This window comes from Papilio machaon, chromosome 8 (genome assembly GCF_912999745.1).
Source record: "Papilio machaon chromosome 8, ilPapMach1.1, whole genome shotgun sequence".
NCBI lineage: Eukaryota > Metazoa > Arthropoda > Insecta > Lepidoptera > Papilionidae > Papilio > Papilio machaon.
In genome coordinates, this window is record NC_059993.1 from 8,514,594 (window position 1) to 8,533,887 (window position 19,294).

Here is a 19,294-nt window from a genome sequence, read left to right on the forward strand (position 1 = left end):
GCGGTGCGCCAGGTGCTGGTAGTGTTGTGTGCGACTGATGAGGGCGAAGGCCAGGGCGGGGCGGGGCGGGGCGGGGCCTGTGAATGAAGTGAGCAGCGAGGGATGTGTTACCGCGATGTCTAGTTGCAGGCGGTGCGCCAGGTGCTGGTAGTGTTGTGTGCGACTGATGAGGGCGAAGGCCAGGGCGGGGCGGGGCGGGGCGGGGCGGGGCCTGTGAATGAAGTGAGCAGCGAGGGATGTGTTACCGCGATGTCTAGTTGCAGGCGGTGCGCCAGGTGCTGGTAGTGTTGTGTGCGACTGATGAGGGCGAAGGCCAGGGCGGGGCGGGGCGGGGCGGGGCCTGTGAATGAAGTGAGCAGCGAGGGAAGTGTTACCGCGATGTCTAGTTGCAGGCGGTGCGCCAGGTGCTGGTAGTGTTGTGTGCGACTGATGAGGGCGAAGGCCAGGGCGGGGCGGGGCGGGGCGGGGCCTGTGAATGAAGTGAGCAGCGAGGGATGTGTTACCGCGATGTCTAGTTGCAGGCGGTGCGCCAGGTGCTGGTAGTGTTGTGTGCGACTGATGAGGGCGAAGGCCAGGGCGGGGCGGGGCGGGGCGGGGCGGGGCCTGTGAATGAAGTGAGCAGCGAGGGATGTGTTACCGCGATGTCTAGTTGCAGGCGGTGCGCCAGGTGCTGGTAGTGTTGTGTGCGACTGATGAGGGCGAAGGCCAGGGCGGGGCGGGGCGGGGCGGGGCCTGTGAATGAAGTGAGCAGCGAGGGATGTGTTACCGCGATGTCTAGTTGCAGGCGGTGCGCCAGGTGCTGGTAGTGTTGTGTGCGACTGATGAGGGCGGAGGCCAGGGCGGGGCGGGGCGGGGCGGGGCGGGGCCTGTGAATGAAGTGAGCAGCGAGGGATGTGTTACCGCGATGTCTAGTTGCAGGCGGTGCGCCAGGTGCTGGTAGTGTTGTGTGCGACTGATGAGGGCGAAGGCCAGGGCGGGGCGGGGCGGGGCGGGGCGGGGCCTGTGAATGAAGTGAGCAGCGAGGGATGTGTTACCGCGATGTCTAGTTGCAGGCGGTGCGCCAGGTGCTGGTAGTGTTGTGTGCGACTGATGAGGGCGAAGGCCAGGGCGGGGCGGGGCGGTGCGGGGCGGGGCCTGTGAATGAAGTGAGCAGCGAGGGATGTGTTACCGCGATGTCTAGTTGCAGGCGGTGCGCCAGGTGCTGGTAGTGTTGTGTGCGACTGATGAGGGCGAAGGCCAGGGCGGGGCGGGGCGGTGCGGGGCCTGTGAATGAAGTGAGCAGCGAGGGAAGTGTTACCGCGATGTCTAGTTGCAGGCGGTGCGCCAGGTGCTGGTAGTGTTGTGTGCGACTGATGAGGGCGAAGGCCAGGGCGGGGCGGGGCGGGGCGGGGCGGGGCGGGGCGGGGCCTGTGAATGAAGTGAGCAGCGAGGGATGTGTTACCGCGATGTCTAGTTGCAGGCGGTGCGCCAGGTGCTGGTAGTGTTGTGTGCGACTGATGAGGGCGAAGGCCAGGGCGGGGCGGGGCGGGGCGGGGCCTGTGAATGAAGTGAGCAGCGAGGGATGTGTTACCGCGATGTCTAGTTGCAGGCGGTGCGCCAGGTGCTGGTAGTGTTGTGTGCGACTGATGAGGGCGAAGGCCAGGGCGGGGCGGGGCGGGGCGGGGCGGGGCCTGTGAATGAAGTGAGCAGCGAGGGATGTGTTACCGCGATGTCTAGTTGCAGGCGGTGCGCCAGGTGCTGGTAGTGTTGTGTGCGACTGATGAGGGCGAAGGCCAGGGCGGGGCGGGGCGGGGGGGGGCGGGGCCTGTGAATGAAGTGAGCAGCGAGGGATGTGTTACCGCGATGTCTAGTTGCAGGCGGTGCGCCAGGTGCTGGTAGTGTTGTGTGCGACTGATGAGGGCGAAGGCCAGGGCGGGGCGGGGCGGGGCGGGGCCGGGCCTGTGAATGAAGTGAGCAGCGAGGGATGTGTTACCGCGATGTCTAGTTGCAGGCGGTGCGCCAGGTGCTGGTAGTGTTGTGTGCGACTGATGAGGGCGAAGGCCAGGGCGGGGCGGGGCGGTGCGGGGCGGGGCCTGTGAATGAAGTGAGCAGCGAGGGATGTGTTACCGCGATGTCTAGTTGCAGGCGGTGCGCCAGGTGCTGGTAGTGTTGTGTGCGACTGATGAGGGCGAAGGCCAGGGCGGGGCGGGGCGGTGCGGGGCCTGTGAATGAAGTGAGCAGCGAGGGAAGTGTTACCGCGATGTCTAGTTGCAGGCGGTGCGCCAGGTGCTGGTAGTGTTGTGTGCGACTGATGAGGGCGAAGGCCAGGGCGGGGCGGGGCGGGGCGGGGCGGGGCGGGGCGGGGCCTGTGAATGAAGTGAGCAGCGAGGGATGTGTTACCGCGATGTCTAGTTGCAGGCGGTGCGCCAGGTGCTGGTAGTGTTGTGTGCGACTGATGAGGGCGAAGGCCAGGGCGGGGCGGGGCGGGGCCTGTGAATGAAGTGAGCAGCGAGGGATGTGTTACCGCGATGTCTAGTTGCAGGCGGTGCGCCAGGTGCTGGTAGTGTTGTGTGCGACTGATGAGGGCGAAGGCCAGGGCGGGGCGGGGCGGGGCGGGGCCTGTGAATGAAGTGAGCAGCGAGGGATGTGTTACCGCGATGTCTAGTTGCAGGCGGTGCGCCAGGTGCTGGTAGTGTTGTGTGCGACTGATGAGGGCGAAGGCCAGGGCGGGGCGGGGCGGGGCGGGGCGGGGCCTGTGAATGAAGTGAGCAGCGAGGGATGTGTTACCGCGATGTCTAGTTGCAGGCGGTGCGCCAGGTGCTGGTAGTGTTGTGTGCGACTGATGAGGGCGAAGGCCAGGGCGGGGCGGGGGGGGGCGGGGCGGGGCCTGTGAATGAAGTGAGCAGCGAGGGATGTGTTACCGCGATGTCTAGTTGCAGGCGGTGCGCCAGGTGCTGGTAGTGTTGTGTGCGACTGATGAGGGCGAAGGCCAGGGCGGGGCGGGGCGGGGCGGGGCGGGGCCTGTGAATGAAGTGAGCAGCGAGGGATGTGTTACCGCGATGTCTAGTTGCAGGCGGTGCGCCAGGTGCTGGTAGTGTTGTGTGCGACTGATGAGGGCGAAGGCCAGGGCGGGGCGGGGGGGGGCGGGGCGGGGCCTGTGAATGAAGTGAGCAGCGAGGGATGTGTTACCGCGATGTCTAGTTGCAGGCGGTGCGCCAGGTGCTGGTAGTGTTGTGTGCGACTGATGAGGGCGAAGGCCAGGGCGGGGCGGGGCGGGGCGGGGCGGGGCCTGTGAATGAAGTGAGCAGCGAGGGATGTGTTACCGCGATGTCTAGTTGCAGGCGGTGCGCCAGGTGCTGGTAGTGTTGTGTGCGCGCGCGGGGGATGAACAGTCGTGTGCGACTGATGAGGGCGAAGCCCAGGGCCTGCAGCGAGCGCGAGGCCATACCGAATACTGACTTTACCAGCTCCACCAACAGACTCTTGTCGCGCTGTAACATACGACAAATATATTAACTAGACGCAAATTCACGTTCGGCTCGAAGGACCATTTTCAGTACAAAATGTATTGCTAGTATTTTTTTTTTGGCGGCGCTATGCCGCCCTCTCGTTCCCCTAACATAATCATGGTCAGGGACCTGGGGTGCGGAATATTCTTTATTTCTTTACCACATATGGCCCTGATAACCTCTGGGTTCAGCCCCCAGGAAACTCTGGCAGCTCTTGACAGTTGACGATAGATGCCTTGCGCTTTGATGCAGACATTTGCGACATGCGTCTTAAAGGTGAGTCTATCATCAACTGTCAAGCCCGGGACTTTGACCTTCTTAACCAGCTCAATGGGCTTTCCGCCCATGTTCAGACGTGGGGAGTCGTAATTGATCCTCCTTGTGAGGACCATTGCTTTGGTTTTGTTCAGCGCGAATTTTTATTTGTTCCTAACTCCCCACTTCTGGACAAGGGCGAGGGCCCCATTGGCACGGGTCTGTATTTCCGAGGAGTTTTTCCCAGAGAACATCAGGACCACATCGTCGGCGAATGCCTGGCAGTGTGTACCTGAGATTTGCTTCTTCTTCCTCAAGACCTCGGTCTTGAGTCGAGAGAGCTCTTCAGACCACCAGGGCAATCCTGCCCTCTTCCTACTACTAACCTTAGGCAGTTCCTTTTCGCACGTGTCCACCGCGGATGCCACGTACCTCCCTATCATATCTTCTAATATTTCGGTCATCTCTATCTTTCCAATCTCTTCCACTGTAACTCTTTCATCCTTATACAACTGGACGAGTTTCTTACGAAACACAACCCAGTTTTAGTTGTTGTGTGTTAGGATTCGAAGGATTTGGAGACAAAAACCTGCTGACTCTTTTGAAGACTTTATTCACTAACACTAGGTCCAACACAAAGCACTAGGTCCAAACACTAAGCACTAGTGATGCAACGGATGTCTGTTTCCGTTTCCGCAATGCGGAAGCTCCGCGTGCTTTTCAACATCCGTTTCTGCTTCTGTTTCCGCAACTTTTTTATCGGAGATAAAACGGAACTTTACAACGGCTGAGAGATCCAAATGCGCGGCGCGAAACGGGCAGTCCGTGCACGGCCTTTCGGCACTTGTCGCATTTGTTTGTTTACGTACTATTTTGTGAATTTAAGCGCGTAATATTTTCTGCTGCTGTTTGAAACAATCAGTTTCTCTTGCTGGAGTAAACTGTCTAGTTGTTGTCCATATAAAATTTGACAACTGGCAAAATGTGACTATTTCATACTTACTAGTTATTAAATGTACTTTTGAATAAGTGATAACCATGTAATATATCATCATCATTATATAGTTAGAAATATATTTGTCGTTTGTCAACACGAGTGGTTTGGCGAACTTTAATTTGTAAATAGTGTAATTTTGTTTCCTGAAAATGAATTAAAAAAAAAAACGCGTATTTTAACTTATTGCAGCGCAGTAAAAATACATATATCGAAGGCTAAAGGCACCGATATTCAATGCCTTAATAAATTAAAAACGAATACAAACTGTTTTTACCGAAAAAATATTTTTGTAAATAAGTTTTTTATTATTATTTACACTTCTGTTTCCGCATCCGTTTCCGTTTCTGCTAAAATTTATTTTTGACATCTGTTTCCGTTTCTGGTTCCGGTAAGACAATTCCGTTGCATCACTACTAAGCACTAACGATGTCCTAGGTCGTAGCCAAGTGGTAGGTTTCACTGGTATCACTAGTTGTCGCTTCGAATTCGTCTCGAAGGTAGCTCAAACTGAACTAACTCGCTCGCCTCCCTGCGGCTATTTATACCTAGTCAGGTCATAAATTCTGTCACATGTTTAATATAAAATAATTGAAACAAGTTTATTCATTATGTGACCATTTATACCTATATACCAAAATGAAGTTAACAAAACATAGATTCTTATGACACTAAAGTTTATTCAAAATGACCTCCGTGATTTTGAATACAGGCCTTCAATCTGCTCGGCCTGTCGTCTATCGCAGCACGAACGAGGTCCATGTCAATATCGGCGGCTGTCTTAATCAAGGATGTCTTGAGTGACTCCAAATTGGTATGAGGCTTTGAGCACGCCTTTTCCTCCAAGTGTTTCCATATCTTGTAATGTAACGGATTCAAATCTGGACTGGAGGAGGGCCAGTCTTCGTGCCGGATAAAGTCGATTTCACGCACTTTTATTTGCACTTCACATTTGGTTAACTGTTAACGATTAACTTTAACTTGCGTTAAATTTTCGAGAATTTAACGCTTTAACGATTAACGAAGTTAATTTTTTAATTAACGAATTAACGATTAACGAAGTTAACTTTTCGATTAACTGTGTCCACCTATGCTCATTGCAATACTCACTTTAGGGTTGGCAGGATCGTGCAACAAGTTGGGGATGTCTTTCATGGAGAAGAATACTGATATTGACATCTCCACTGAATCCTCTAGGGCTTTGAATTTTTTCTGCAATAAAATACATAAAACATTTTTATAACGAATGATCAAATATTTTCATATTAAGGTTATATGGGGAGAAAAACAGAAAGCTCTAGGGTGAGTGGCGCTAGCGTCGAGTGGGTTGTCAACTGTCAAACGATTTGTACGACAATTTAGCGATTTAAAAGAAATAAAAAAGTATTTTTGAATGAATAAAAACTTCTTCTTTAATTGTTTATGATATACAAGTTATGAACTATCCTTAAAAATTACTTTGGCTGATGTAAGGGTTTTTGTATATCTGTGCTAATTCCACTCTTAATCATGGTGACATTTATAGTGAGCAATAGACAGTTTTTCTCGCCATTCACCTGTTTTATAAAAATAAAAAGCTAATATTAATATAATCATGCGGTCCCGTTTTTATTCAAATTCCGTTGTTACCTCGCTGATGGTGGCTCCGCAGTTGTCCTGCAGATGTTTGGCTGCTCGCAAGATGAGGTCGCGGATGTGAGGCTCCACGGGCAGCAGAGCCACCGACGTGGACGCCTCCGTCATGTAATGCACCTACAATTGACAGACATACATCTATACGCTGGACTAATACAGAGGTGTTCAAAAGTAATATTGTATCATTAGAGATACCTTAATATTGGCGAGATCGACGGGCTGTTGGAGGTTGAGCAGATGCTTGCGGTCGCCGGCCATCACACTCAGCATGAGCGGCAGGTCCTCCGCGTGGCGGCAGATGGGCCCCACCGTCAGGAACTTGGGGTACATCTCGTCCGTCAGCGTGGGGATGTGGCCCTCGATGGGAATGATGCCTAGAGGACGTGCGCTCGTTACAGAAGATTGTGCTGTCACATGACGTAGTGTACTGTGTGTTGTGTGCGGTGTAGTGTACTGTGTGTTGTGTTGTGTTGTGTGCGATGCCTCACCGGGCGTGGGCTTGTGTCCGAACAGTCCGCAGAAGGCGGCGGGGATGCGAATGGAGCCCGCGATGTCCGAGGACACGCTCAGCGGGGACGCGGCGCTCGCCAGCAATGCACTCTGACAAAACATATCGTTTCTATGATAATACGTGAGACGTTGACCTTATTTAACAGTCTAGGTGCACACTTGCATCACGGTTAGAGTAAAACTCGTGTTTGTAGAATCCCTGGGTCAAATAATACTTTGGTATGTACAAATATAACACATTACTGTCGAGATTCAAGGCATTAAAATATAGATATTTTCCGAGAAAAATATATAGTGTTGTAAAATTTGTTTTCTTATCTTTAGGAATAAACACACTACGTAGATATTTTGCCAACCGATACATTACAATAATTGTGCAAAGTATATAAATAGTTGAGTGCACGATAACGTACTTGTAAGGTTGCGAGATGCAAAGCCTTACTTATCCCCCGGCATGTATTATGTAAAACCTTCTTTCCGATCCTTTGTTTACGCTTTGATGTGAACAAAGAAAACTATTCGATTGTAAAGTTTTCCGCTTTTCAGGTTCATGACCATTTTCTGTAATACTTTTCATTTCTGTTAGTATCTAATTTATAAGAAAGAGAACAGCATCCCTGATGCAACCGGAGCGGAGCAGCGCCAACAGCTACCTTGCAGCTCATTGTTGATAGAACGGGCAAAGAAGGCAATTGTATCTTTGGCAGTTAATTATAACTGCCGAGAGATATGGAAATAAAACTTAAAAACATAGGCAAGTAAATAGAAACTCTCTGTCCCTTTCAATCTCTTTAACACAACAGAGTCAACAAAAGAAAGAGAAAATACAAGTCACTTTAATGGAATTCTACTACTGATCTCTAAAAATGGATAGGCGATTTCTTGGAAATGACAACTTTTGCTTCGTTCCGATTGAAACGCGCCTTTTGATGTTACTTGACAGTTAATTTTATCTTTACCTACAAATCAAGCCAAAATTGTGACAAACAAATACGCACAAAATATAAGTCTATAGCCAGTCCATTTATAGAGTGAATTCTGCTGTGGTATGGTCTAACTAACATATTGCAAATCACACTATTAAGTATTCTATTGTTTGTACCCATTTCAAAGAGCACGCTACGACTATATACATTACATTAACATCGCCTGTACTCTGAGCAAACTTTGTGTGTTTACCAACATACACATATTACACGTACTTGTTTAGTATACTTCACGTTAAACTATATATTCGTACAAATGCTTGTGGTCTTTTCGCTTAACTACTTCATGTACACACTACACTGAAAGTAATTTTTATAAGAGTAGGGGTTAAAAGTGCGGCGGGAAAATGGCGAAGTGATCAACCACACCCATGGACATCTGTAACACCAGAGGAACTACAGATGCGTTGCCGGCTTTAAAACCGATCTGAACACACTAGAGATCTAAATATTGTAAATTTCAATTTTCTGTCTGTTTACCTAGCTTTTAATGCGACAGTATTATTTAAAATACGTAGGGTATTTGTATGAAGTTGTATGTATTTGTATAACTCACTAACAGCCTTTTAGTTCCATGGCGAGCTTGTGCGAATACTTTACACTGCATATATTTATTTAAGTACAACGTTAATTGGTCTGTAAAGGTTATTATTAAACGGACGTTTTTGTATTTTTAGGCGATATTTAATAAGACGAACCCTATTCAATTTCGCTGCAGAATACAAAAACGTCCATTTAGAAATAACGAATACCGAAAATAAAGAATTCAAAGTTATTTTTTATTAATACAATTACTAGCTATCGCCTGCGATTCTGTATGCGTGAAATTAAAAAAAAAAACGTAAATAGTCAAATTTCATCCAGATCCGTTTAGTCGTTTTGGAGATTACCTCCAAACATCCATCCATCCATACATTCGCATTTATAATATTAGTAATATTTAGTAACGTCTTTGGCACATATTTTATAATATTAAATGACAAGATAATTTATATTGAAATAATTCAGCCTGTAGCTTGATTCTGTGTTTATTTCTGCCATAGACTCGCAAAATATAAATCTCTATATCATTATAAAAATGTATAATGATGATAACACCATTGTTCCATTACAAATTATGGTGACATTACATAATCTGTGTCTTAAACTGTTGAATTTTACATTACGTGTAAGAGAACATACTGTATTGATATGTGCAGTGTGTCATTGTGTGACTGGCAGTGTGCCACGAGGCGCCTCGATCAGTACATCCCAAGGTAAGGATGTCTGCGTTGAAGTTGTCGAAGTTGCTTTTTTACCACAAGGACGTTGAAACACACAGAAGTAACTTCGATGTCGATTTACAGTGTCGTGTTGTGTACAGATCTTTTTGGTGTAATTAGTTTAAGAACGGATGGTGATTTGTATGAAGATGGGAAAAGTAAACGTTTCGAATAAATGAAAGTAAACAGCGAGAAAAACATTGATATTATTAAATGTAAATAGGTAGGGTGAGGAAAAATAAGGTCATCGAGTGTCAACCCCCCCCCCTCCTGCCACCACTGACAGCGCCGACAGTGGCAGTATGAATTATCCATGAACTGTCCGCTCGTTAGTTTTGTTTTGCGAACGCTACGTAGCATGCATCGCTTGTCAAGGGACACATTCATTTTCATACATAAACAAATGGTAATATTCTTATAAATTATTCTTTTTTGATAGCACTCTTTTGTATATTTACCACTTTATACTTGTGGCGAAGCCGAAAATAACAGGAAAAGTTTTATAAATGAGCCGTTTATTGAGACACCCCAGATGAGGTCTATAATATTTTCACATAACACGTTCCATGCCATTACGATTTCTTCGTATGTAAAATGGAAGTCACATTTACATTTATACTTCGGTTATGCACATTAGTTGTGTTAAGCTGTAAAATATTTGAGGAAAAATAATTTTTCTTTTCTAAAAAAAATAGTTGGATAATCTGACCTCGCCGCCGGAGGATCCTCCAGGCGTGCAGTGGAGGTCGTAGGGGTTGTTGGTGCGGCCGTGCAGCAGACTGGTGGTCTCCCAGCCCAGACACAGCTCGGGCGTGGCCGACACCAGCAGCGGCACCGCGCCCGCGCCGCGCACGCGCCGCACCGCCGCCCCGTCGCTCGCCGCGCGGCTGCCGGACCGCTCCACACATCCCACCGAGTCCGACATCCCTGCACACCCACACCCACATCGCACATTGCTACCATACTCTCGCTCGCGCTAGAGTAGTGTCTGTACTCACCGGCGAGCGAGCAGCTCTCCTTGACGGTGAAGGGCAGACCATACAGCGGCTTGTCTTTGAGCAGTTCTCTGTCGGCGCCCCCCCAGCGCGCCTCGTGCAGCCTCTGGTCCAGCGTGTTCGCCTCCTGCAGAGCCTCCTCGAACCTCTCATCCACGACCGCGTTCAAGTAAGGGTTCACTTCTTTCACCCGCTCAATGAATGCGCCGACTACTTCCCCACTCGTCAGCTATGGAGTAATTATCTTCTGTCAGTGCGATTGGTAAATAATCTTGGAGAAACTAGCATAGTTTTGTACAATTAACGGACAATTTCATGTCTTATGTCGAATTACTCATGAGGGTAATGTTTTTCACACATATTTATGTTTTTAGATTAGTTCCTTTGTAACCTGTAGTTTACAAGATTGAATCTATGTTGGCAAGTTAGATTTCATTCTATTTATATTCTTACCCTGAGTGTCATAGAGTTGGTGGTTAATTTTCGTTACAATCAAAATTGTTATACTCCGGTAGATTAGTCTACAATAATTATGTATGTTTAAATCAGTTATTGATTCACGGAAGCTTTAAATGTCCATAATTAGTTACAACTCGAGCTATCGCTTTTTTGAGATCCCGAGGTTTTTAAATCAAATGACTTTCCGTTACTTTTATCGACCCATGAATTGTTATTACGCATAAAATAAAGTGATCATAAACATGGCCCAAGGCAACAATACTTGACCATTGTGTCTATTTCAAATTCCAAATACTAAATAACTGGGCTTGAGTATACATCACAATAAAACAAAGATAAGCAATATATCAAAGCGATAACTAACTTTACATAAACGAAAGCAATCTCAGAATATAAATATGTTTGATTCACAGAACAAGACTTTATCGATGTCTCAAATCAGTTGTATGTGATCACACAATACAGTATCATTCTTCCCTACAACCAAATAAAGAGACATGCAAGTTTTTTTTAAATATAAATACAAAGACAATTTGACAAACATTGTAGGATATGTACTATAGTTTTCTTCTTCCACGACAAATACGTTGCAGCAAATGTAAATTTAATTTTCTTGGAACTCCCCGTTTTCAGATTTATTTATTCACACTTTTAAGAAATTAGCGAGTATGTATTTATTTGTATGAGAGAGAAATACTACAAAATTAACGGTAGTTTGAGTCTTGCTTACATCGTAACGTATCCCTCTACCATAGAGTCCATAATTTAGAGTGAATGACCTTAAGAGAACGGAGTAAAGATAGAGAAAAGGAATAAAGAACAGAATATTTTTCATGTATTTTGTAACAAAGAAATCTACTGTTGTCTAAGATGTGAGCGTTACCTTTCCTTTCCTGATAGCCTGTGCGAGGTCGGCGGCGCTGCGCAGGAGCAGGCGGTTGCGGGGGGGCGGCAGGCGACGTGCGCGGGGTGCGGGCCATACACGCGCGCGCACCCAGCTCGCCGCCGCCATCAACGCGTTCAGCGCACGCAGCACTACACCGATCAGCCACACGCCCACCTCCATGCTGAACGGCATCAAACAAGTTATTGCTTTCCTTTTGTGCCATTTACACGATAGAATAAGTTGAATTATCTGACGAATGTAACATCAATTTTCGTGATGCTTTGATTTTGGTAAGTCTTTTCAAATATATTGGCGGCTCAAGTCATCTCGCTGTGTGTGCTATAGCCTTGTGTTCCGCGTAGTGACTCATGATATTCCGAGCCGCCAAAATATTTGAAAATTACTATACCAATTACGTAGGAAAAATATCGATAACGTATAGAAATTTATATTTCTTTACTTTAACAAACTATTGGTATTAAATATACATAAAGAAATTAAAAGCATTGTTGTCTATATTTACATTATATTTATTAATGACATAATGTTGACACATTATTGATTATTATCTCACTGGCTTACCGGCCAGTAACTTAATTATGAAAGAGGTGATACACCACAGTTTCTCCTCCCTAGCTTTGGACCAAGGGAGCAGCTAGGAGCTGGTCAATGTGCCTACGCCAAACAGAACCGTCATCAGTTATTATTTTATAATGTAGTCTCCCTAAACGTTCTTGGATGGTCCCGAAACGCCAGCGCTGCGTGGAGCCGACGGTATAATCACGGGCCTGGATGCGGTCGCCTGGATTGAACTCTTTGATAAGATGTGGCTGGTGTTTAACTGATGGTCGTCGGCGTTCCCCTCTCATGAACATGGCATGTAGCGACGTGCGTACCTCCCTACCAAACATAAGCTCGTAGGGGGTCTGGCCGTTAGCGTCCGGCGTTCGACGAAGTCGTGTTTTAGTCGTGAGGAGCTTTTGATATATTGTACCTCCTTCCCCCTCTAAGCTTCGTAGTATCCTTTTCACGGTTTGAACGTATCGTTCGGCTTGACCGTTCGTTGCTGGATGGTATGGAGCAGACGTCTTATGAACGATCATACTGTCTTTGAGGAATGCTTCAAACTCTTCTGAGATAAATTGTCGTCCGTTGTCAGAGACTAAAATTCGTGGTATTCCAAAGGTGCAAAATAATTCTTTCAGTTTTTGGACGCACCAAGTAGTTGTTGTGGTTTTGGTAGGTATTATCTCAATCCATTTTGAAAATGCATCTACTATTATAAAAAGTTGGTGACCCTGGAAAGGTCCCGCAAAATCAATGTGCAATCTTTGCCAAGGTCCATCAGGTCGTTCCCAATGGTGAAGTGGTGCTTTTTCAGGTTCATTCTGTTGTAGTCTGCAAGTTCTGCACGATTTCACCTTCTTTTCGATGTCGTTATCAATCCCCTTCCAATACACAAAACTGCGCGCTAATAGTTTCATCTTAACTATTCCTGGATGGCCGAGATGTAGTTCATTTAGCACGCGTTCTTGAAGTGTTCTAGGGATAAGAACGCGCGCTCCTCTTAGTATACAGCCGTCATGTAATGTGAACTCATTGTCCTTGAAACCGAGTGTTCTTAGCGAGATGCCTGAATTAAGTGCCTGTAGTAGAAGTCTGTGTTCTGAATCATTTTTAGTCTCAGTTGCTATCGTATTTGGGTTGATGTCTATAGTATTAATTTGCTCTAATTGGAAATTGTAGTTCTGGTCTATTTTATTAATCCTTGTAGACTCTATTGGAAATCTTGATAGGTAGTCGGCATTGGAGTTATTCGCTGAAGTTCTAAATTCAATATTGTAGTCAAATCCGGACAAGAAGTGGGCGTAATGAAATAACCTCATAGTGCTCATTGCTGGTAAGGTTTTATTTGGATGAAATATGCTTGTAAGTGGTTTGTGGTCTGTTATGAGGGTAAATTTTCGGCCGTAGATATAGTAGAAAAATTTTTTTAATCCCCAGTGAATCGCCGTAGCTTCTTTGTCAATTTGACTATATCTTTTCTCGCTGTCTGATAATGTTCTCGAGGCAAATGCAACAGGCCTCTCTGATCCGTCAGTAAGTCTGTGTGATAGGACTGCACCAAGTCCTAGTGGTGAAGCATCAGTGGCCAATACTAGTGGTTTTGTTGGATCAAAGTGTGTCAACACTCTTTCGCTTAATATTTCTTTTTTGATTTTGATGAAGGCTTCCTCGCACTGTGTAGTCCATTGAAAGCTTGATTCTTTCTTTAATAAGTTGTTCAAGGGATTCGTGATGGATGCGAGATTGGGTATGAATTTATTATAGAAATTTGCCATACCGAGAAACGTTCTCAATCCTGCAGTGTTTACTGGGCGTTCTGTTTTTATTATAGCATTTATCTTGTCCTTGTTTTTGTGCAGGCCATCTTTATCAATAGTGTGCCCTAGGTAATTTATACTTGTTTTAAAAAATTGGCACTTATCCTTGTTTACTCTGAGGTTGCTTTCTTTCAGTTTATCAAGCACAAGCTTAAGTCTTTGTAACAATTTTTCCTTTGAATCTCCTTGTATAATTATATCATCGAAAAAGCATTTGACTCCTTCCAGCCCTTGCAAGAGTCTGTCCATAAATCCTTGCCACAAGCTCGGCGCGACTTTCACACCGAACATAAGTCTGTTTACTTTGTATGTACCTTTGTGTGTACTGAGTGTTTGTAGCATTGCGCTTTCGTCGTCCATGACCATATTAAGGTATGCTTGAGTTATGTCAAGTGTACAAAATAGCTTTCCGCCGTTCATTTCTGCAAAGATATCCTCTATCATCGGTATTGGGTATTGTTCATCCGATATAACTTTATTTAGTGTAACTTTGTAGTCTGCGCAAAGTCGGATTGACCCGTTCGGTTTGACAACTGGTACCACTGGGGTTCCCCACTCAGAGTGGTCAACTTTCGTAATGACCCCTAACTTGCAAAGTCGCTCTATTTCTTCATCCACTTTAGTTTTTAAAGCGTAGGGTATTCTTCGAGGTTTGATAAAAATTGGTTGTGTGTTTTCTTTAAGGTTAAAGTGTCCCTTGTAATTAGGTATTTTACCCAGGTCGGACTTAAAGACTGAGGTTTTATAAAGTTGTAAGAGTTGGTCTAGTTCTAAGTTGTTTGTATGTTGTATAGTTTTTATATCTGCTAAGTTCAAGTTTTCCAGTTCCTTCATCCAACTGCGTCCAAAAATAGGATCTACATTGCCATTGATTAAATATAGTTTACCGTGAAATTCCTTCTCTTGGTATTTGCATTTAACGTACGTGACTCCGACTGGTTTTATTACTTCTCCTGTGTAAGTACGAAGTTTAATATCTGTGTGGAACAGTCTTTTTCCAATATTCAGTTTTCTATAGTCTCGCATTGACATTGACGTTAATGTTGCTCCAGTATCAAATTCCATTTTCAGCTTTGCGTTCTCGATCTGTACTGATATCATGAATTTCTCAGTTCTTTCGCCAGATATCATATTGATATCGTTCCAGTCATCGTTATCGCTATTGTTCGGCTCTTCTAGTTGGTGCGAATTGGGTCTTAGTGCCTTGTAGTGCAGATTAGGGTTGCGTTGTAGGCAAACGCGGGTAAGATGGCCGATTTTATTGCATTTCCGGCAGGTGACATTGCTGGCGTTACATATCCTGCTTTCATGAGAAGATCCGCAGCGAAAACATTTACCTAATAAATCTCGGCGTGTGATTTGTCTTGAGTTTGAAGTTTTAGGTCGATATGTGTTTGCAGAAACTTTGTCAATACTGCCGTTACTCGTGCTGGGCAATACATTTGTAGCAATAGTGTCGTTTTCTGTTTTTCCCATTTCGATTGATGTTGCTATTTGAACTAGTTCTTTAAATGTGCATTTATTTTGATATTGTAAAATTTTTGTTCGTGCGTCATTATCTTTTAAGCCTCGTATGAATTGTAGGCAAAGGAAACTTTCTGATGTGTTCTTCTCACAATGTTGGCAATTAAATTCGCAGTTTGTTGTTAATTTTTTTAGTTCCGCTGTGAATTGAGCTATAGTTTCATCAGATTTTTGTATTCTTGATATGAATTTATGTTGTAGTGCCCATTTGCTAGGTTTTGGATCTACATATTCATTAAGTGTTTCGGTGATGAGATCAAATGACATATTAATTGGTTCTTCTGGGCATACTAAGTCACAGAGCTTTTCATGGAGCTCTGGTGATAATGTAGATAGTATAATGTTTGTTTTTGTTTGATCTTTGGTAATATTATTCAATCGAAAGTAAGCTTCCAGTCTTCTCTTAAAGTTGTTGAAAGTTTCTGATGCTCCTAGTGGTTGAAATTGTATTTTAGGTATGCTCTCACGTATCTGCTGCTGGTCATGCAACTGTTGTTCATTATGATGTTGCGCCCGCTGTTGTTGTTCTTGCTGTCGTTGGTTTAGTTTCTTTTTCGTTAATAGTTTAGTGATAATTGTTGTGTACAGCTCTTCGAAATCGTACCTGTACTCCTGTTCTTGCTCGTAAGCGGTCTCGTCATGCTGGTCGACGGTGTGGTCTTCGATCGTTCGCTGAAGCTCTCGCAGAGACTTTATCGCTGTATTAAGGCTCTCCGAGCGAGCATCGATGTCCTCGTCAGACATCGACGCCCTTGATGTTACATATTTTTCTATTCTAGTGAGTAACCCTCTTTGGGTACTCCGCTGTTTTTTTACTTTTTCCATGTGATCGTGGGTTTAAAACTCGTCGCCAATATTAAATATACATAAAGAAATTAAAAGCATTGTTGTCTATATTTACATTATATTTATTAATGACATAATGTTGACACATTATTGATTATTATCTCACTGGCTTACCGGCCAGTAACTTAATTATGAAAGAGGTGATACACCACAGTTGGCATAGATGCATTAGCTTAAGTTTGATTTTGTTGCTATAATATATTTGTCGGAGCCTCATGAAATGTCTTTATCAAGATTTGTTCGTCTTTTACAAGTAAATTTTGCAATTCCTCAAGTTTACGTCGGCGCATCTTTTATCAAGTATCCTTTCTGTTCACGTACATTGTGCAAGTCTTGGTACTGGGTGGCCGTTACACATGTAATGAACGTGTTCTGCAGACGTGTTGCTCATTGATAATGAGGAACAAACAGATACATTATAATTTCTTTAAATGCAGTTTCACAATTCATGAGCAAAAAATATAGTAAAATTTTGTATTTTACTATATTATATTTTTTGCTGAGGAGTTAAAGACGTTTGCAGAATATCAGTGTTTCTGCCCCCATGGCAAAGAAACATACAGCTGAGCAAAGGCCCTATCTGTTCTGCATTGCAACGCTTAGTTATAATTTGTTTATTATTATTATTATTTTTTTATGTACATTACTTCTTGTGTCCTTAGTTTTAATTATATAAGTGATCTTTAGATTTTATTTTCTTTTAATGTTTTAATTGTATTATAAGTGTTGCAATGTCTTTAAATGGATTAAATGTCTTATTATTATTATTATTCTGGACATTTCTGAAACGCGACTGCGAGACTGTACCTCAAATGTAGCTAAAATAGCTTGATACTAAACCGAAACATTAAACAAAAAGAGTTACTTAAGAGAGAGAAATTTACTTATATTTTTGGATCAAGTTTTTGTTTCTTTCAGTTTCAACAGCTGTTAGTGAATGACTACTGATAGATCGATGTGAAAGACAAAACCCTTTGTGCTGACCATGAGGAATATATAATTATATAATGCTGATAATCAACAGTTTGTCGTACACAGCACGTGGCGATTTGCTCCAGTTGGCGGTACACTCGCAAACAAACGTGCATCGCAACTAAATCGATTGTATTTGCATTCAGATTACCAACAAACATGTAAAGGGTATTTTCAATTATACATTTCAATGGTTATGCTACAGTACACAGTACAATAGTAAATTAAGCGAGCAAAAGGACTTTACGATTCCAAAAAATTCCCACCTTTAAAATAATTGTGTCATGTCTTTATTAACTCTAGGTTCCTTATAACACAGAGCAAGTCAGTAATCTTGTTCGTGAACAAACTTGATAGTAGCGCTCGTCGCAACAAATCTAATTTATAGTTTTAATATATTTTGCATCTTTGCTATTAAACTACTTTAAAGTTATCTTAAGTTCGTTGAGATATAACAAGTTACTCGGGCTTATTTAGTTTTAATCTGTTTTATCGTACTAACTGTCGCCCGCGATTCCGTCCGCGCGGAATTAAATAATAATTTAATTAGTACCCTATGTGTTCTACTATGACTATGTTCTATATTTATGCCAAATTTCATTCAGATCCGTTGAGTCGTTGATGGAGGAGATACCTTCAAACATCCATCCATGTAAACCTTCGCATTTATAATATCAGTAACTAGCTTTTACCCGCGACTTTCCTGGTTCTAAGCTACCTGCCCACCAATTTTCAGTCAAATCGATTCAGCCGTTCTTGAGTTATAAATAGTGTAACTAACACGACTTTCTTTTATATTAATAAACCACGATATTTACAGCATTACACTTGTGTAATTAATTCAACTTAAAACCTTTTTGACACAATTCTTGAATGGAATAATTTTTAAGTCAGAATATCTTATGGATAGGTAACCTTCGCTTGTTCGCGCTATCGTGTTAATTCGGAGTGTCAATGGCTCGGCTAATAACATAATAAGCGAATCCGTAATCACACATTTGCGGATAAAAACGTAGTATTAAAAACTTTTAGGCAAAAGATAACCATGTGTTTTCATAGCCTACTACAATAAAATACATAACAAAACATTTTTATATAAGTGTTCCAGCAATGGAATTTAACGGTTACACAGATGTTGTATACGAAACATATAGATACAGAAGTGAATTTAAGACTAATAATGTACTTAACACTTAAAGGTACTTTCAGACAGACGAGGCGGGCGGAAAATTAAACCTTGTTTCAATCGTAAGTCCATTTTATTTTCAATATAAAATGTGCTCTACTCTCCGCTCTGGTGGGTGTAAACGGACCCTAAGAGTTACACGCAAAATGTATACTTAGCATCGGTGTAATTTGTTTGCTTTGTATATACGAAAGTAATAACTAATGTATCACCTATGTGCGTATTTAACGCCTATTTACTTTGTTTAATTTTCTGAGTAGTATAAATTTGTGAATTATATATAAGTACCTAAGATTAGTTGAACCGACATAGAGAATATATGAGTGCAACGCGATGAATGAAAAAAGCAAGAGGTTCGAAAGTTATCAAACTAGTTATATTTTATTATATAGTTTCGGGAATAATATGAAAATGCACAAGAAATGAGGAACCTCTATTTAAAATAAAAATATCAAACTTGTAAAATTAAATTTAAGTGAACATTATTTATTATTTTCAGTAAAAAATATAGATGAAAAGACAAAGTAAATAGACTCTAAAATTCTTCTTTAGACTGTAATTAAATTGTGCGGCGTAGCGTGTTTTATTACATTGGCGAGAACTGCGAAAAAACATTTTATTGATTGGAAAAAAAAATTGATAAAATGTCATTTCACAGGTTGTGCGATAGACAATAATAATTTCCATAACATGATGGAGTTTTCACAAGAACTAAATATTACCCTAAAACCTGTAAAGATACGCAACTTCACGATTTATAATGAAAACAGATTTTTTCTTACAATTTAGATAAACTTACATACAATATTGTTGTATTTTAAAACTTCACGAAATCACAAATATAAAAACGTAAACGACAAATTAAAAAAAGCTCAGCCCAGTACGGGACATGCTCCTCTAACGAACGCACGG

At 43.4% G+C, this 19,294-nt stretch overlaps 2 protein-coding genes across 2 annotated transcripts; both read right to left on the reverse strand.

Annotated features, from left to right (window-relative positions):
* Positions 1-3,114: 3,114 nt before the first annotated feature.
* On the reverse strand, positions 3,115-19,294 carry LOC106720082 (fatty-acid amide hydrolase 2-A). The gene is made up of 9 exons (XM_045679094.1): positions 19,182-19,294; positions 11,468-11,651; positions 10,070-10,354; positions 9,840-10,028; positions 6,861-6,972; positions 6,568-6,746; positions 6,367-6,489; positions 5,848-5,949; positions 3,115-3,470 (listed from the first exon to the last, which is right to left on the reverse strand). The coding sequence occupies exons 2-9, from the start codon at positions 11,648-11,650 to the stop codon at positions 3,177-3,179; spliced, it is 1,467 nt and encodes a 488-aa protein (XP_045535050.1). The 5' UTR covers position 11,651; positions 19,182-19,294; the 3' UTR covers positions 3,115-3,176.
* LOC123721204 (uncharacterized protein K02A2.6-like) lies at positions 12,103-16,122 on the reverse strand. Its single transcript, XM_045679095.1, has one exon. The coding sequence runs from the start codon at positions 16,120-16,122 to the stop codon at positions 12,103-12,105; it is 4,020 nt and encodes a 1,339-aa protein (XP_045535051.1).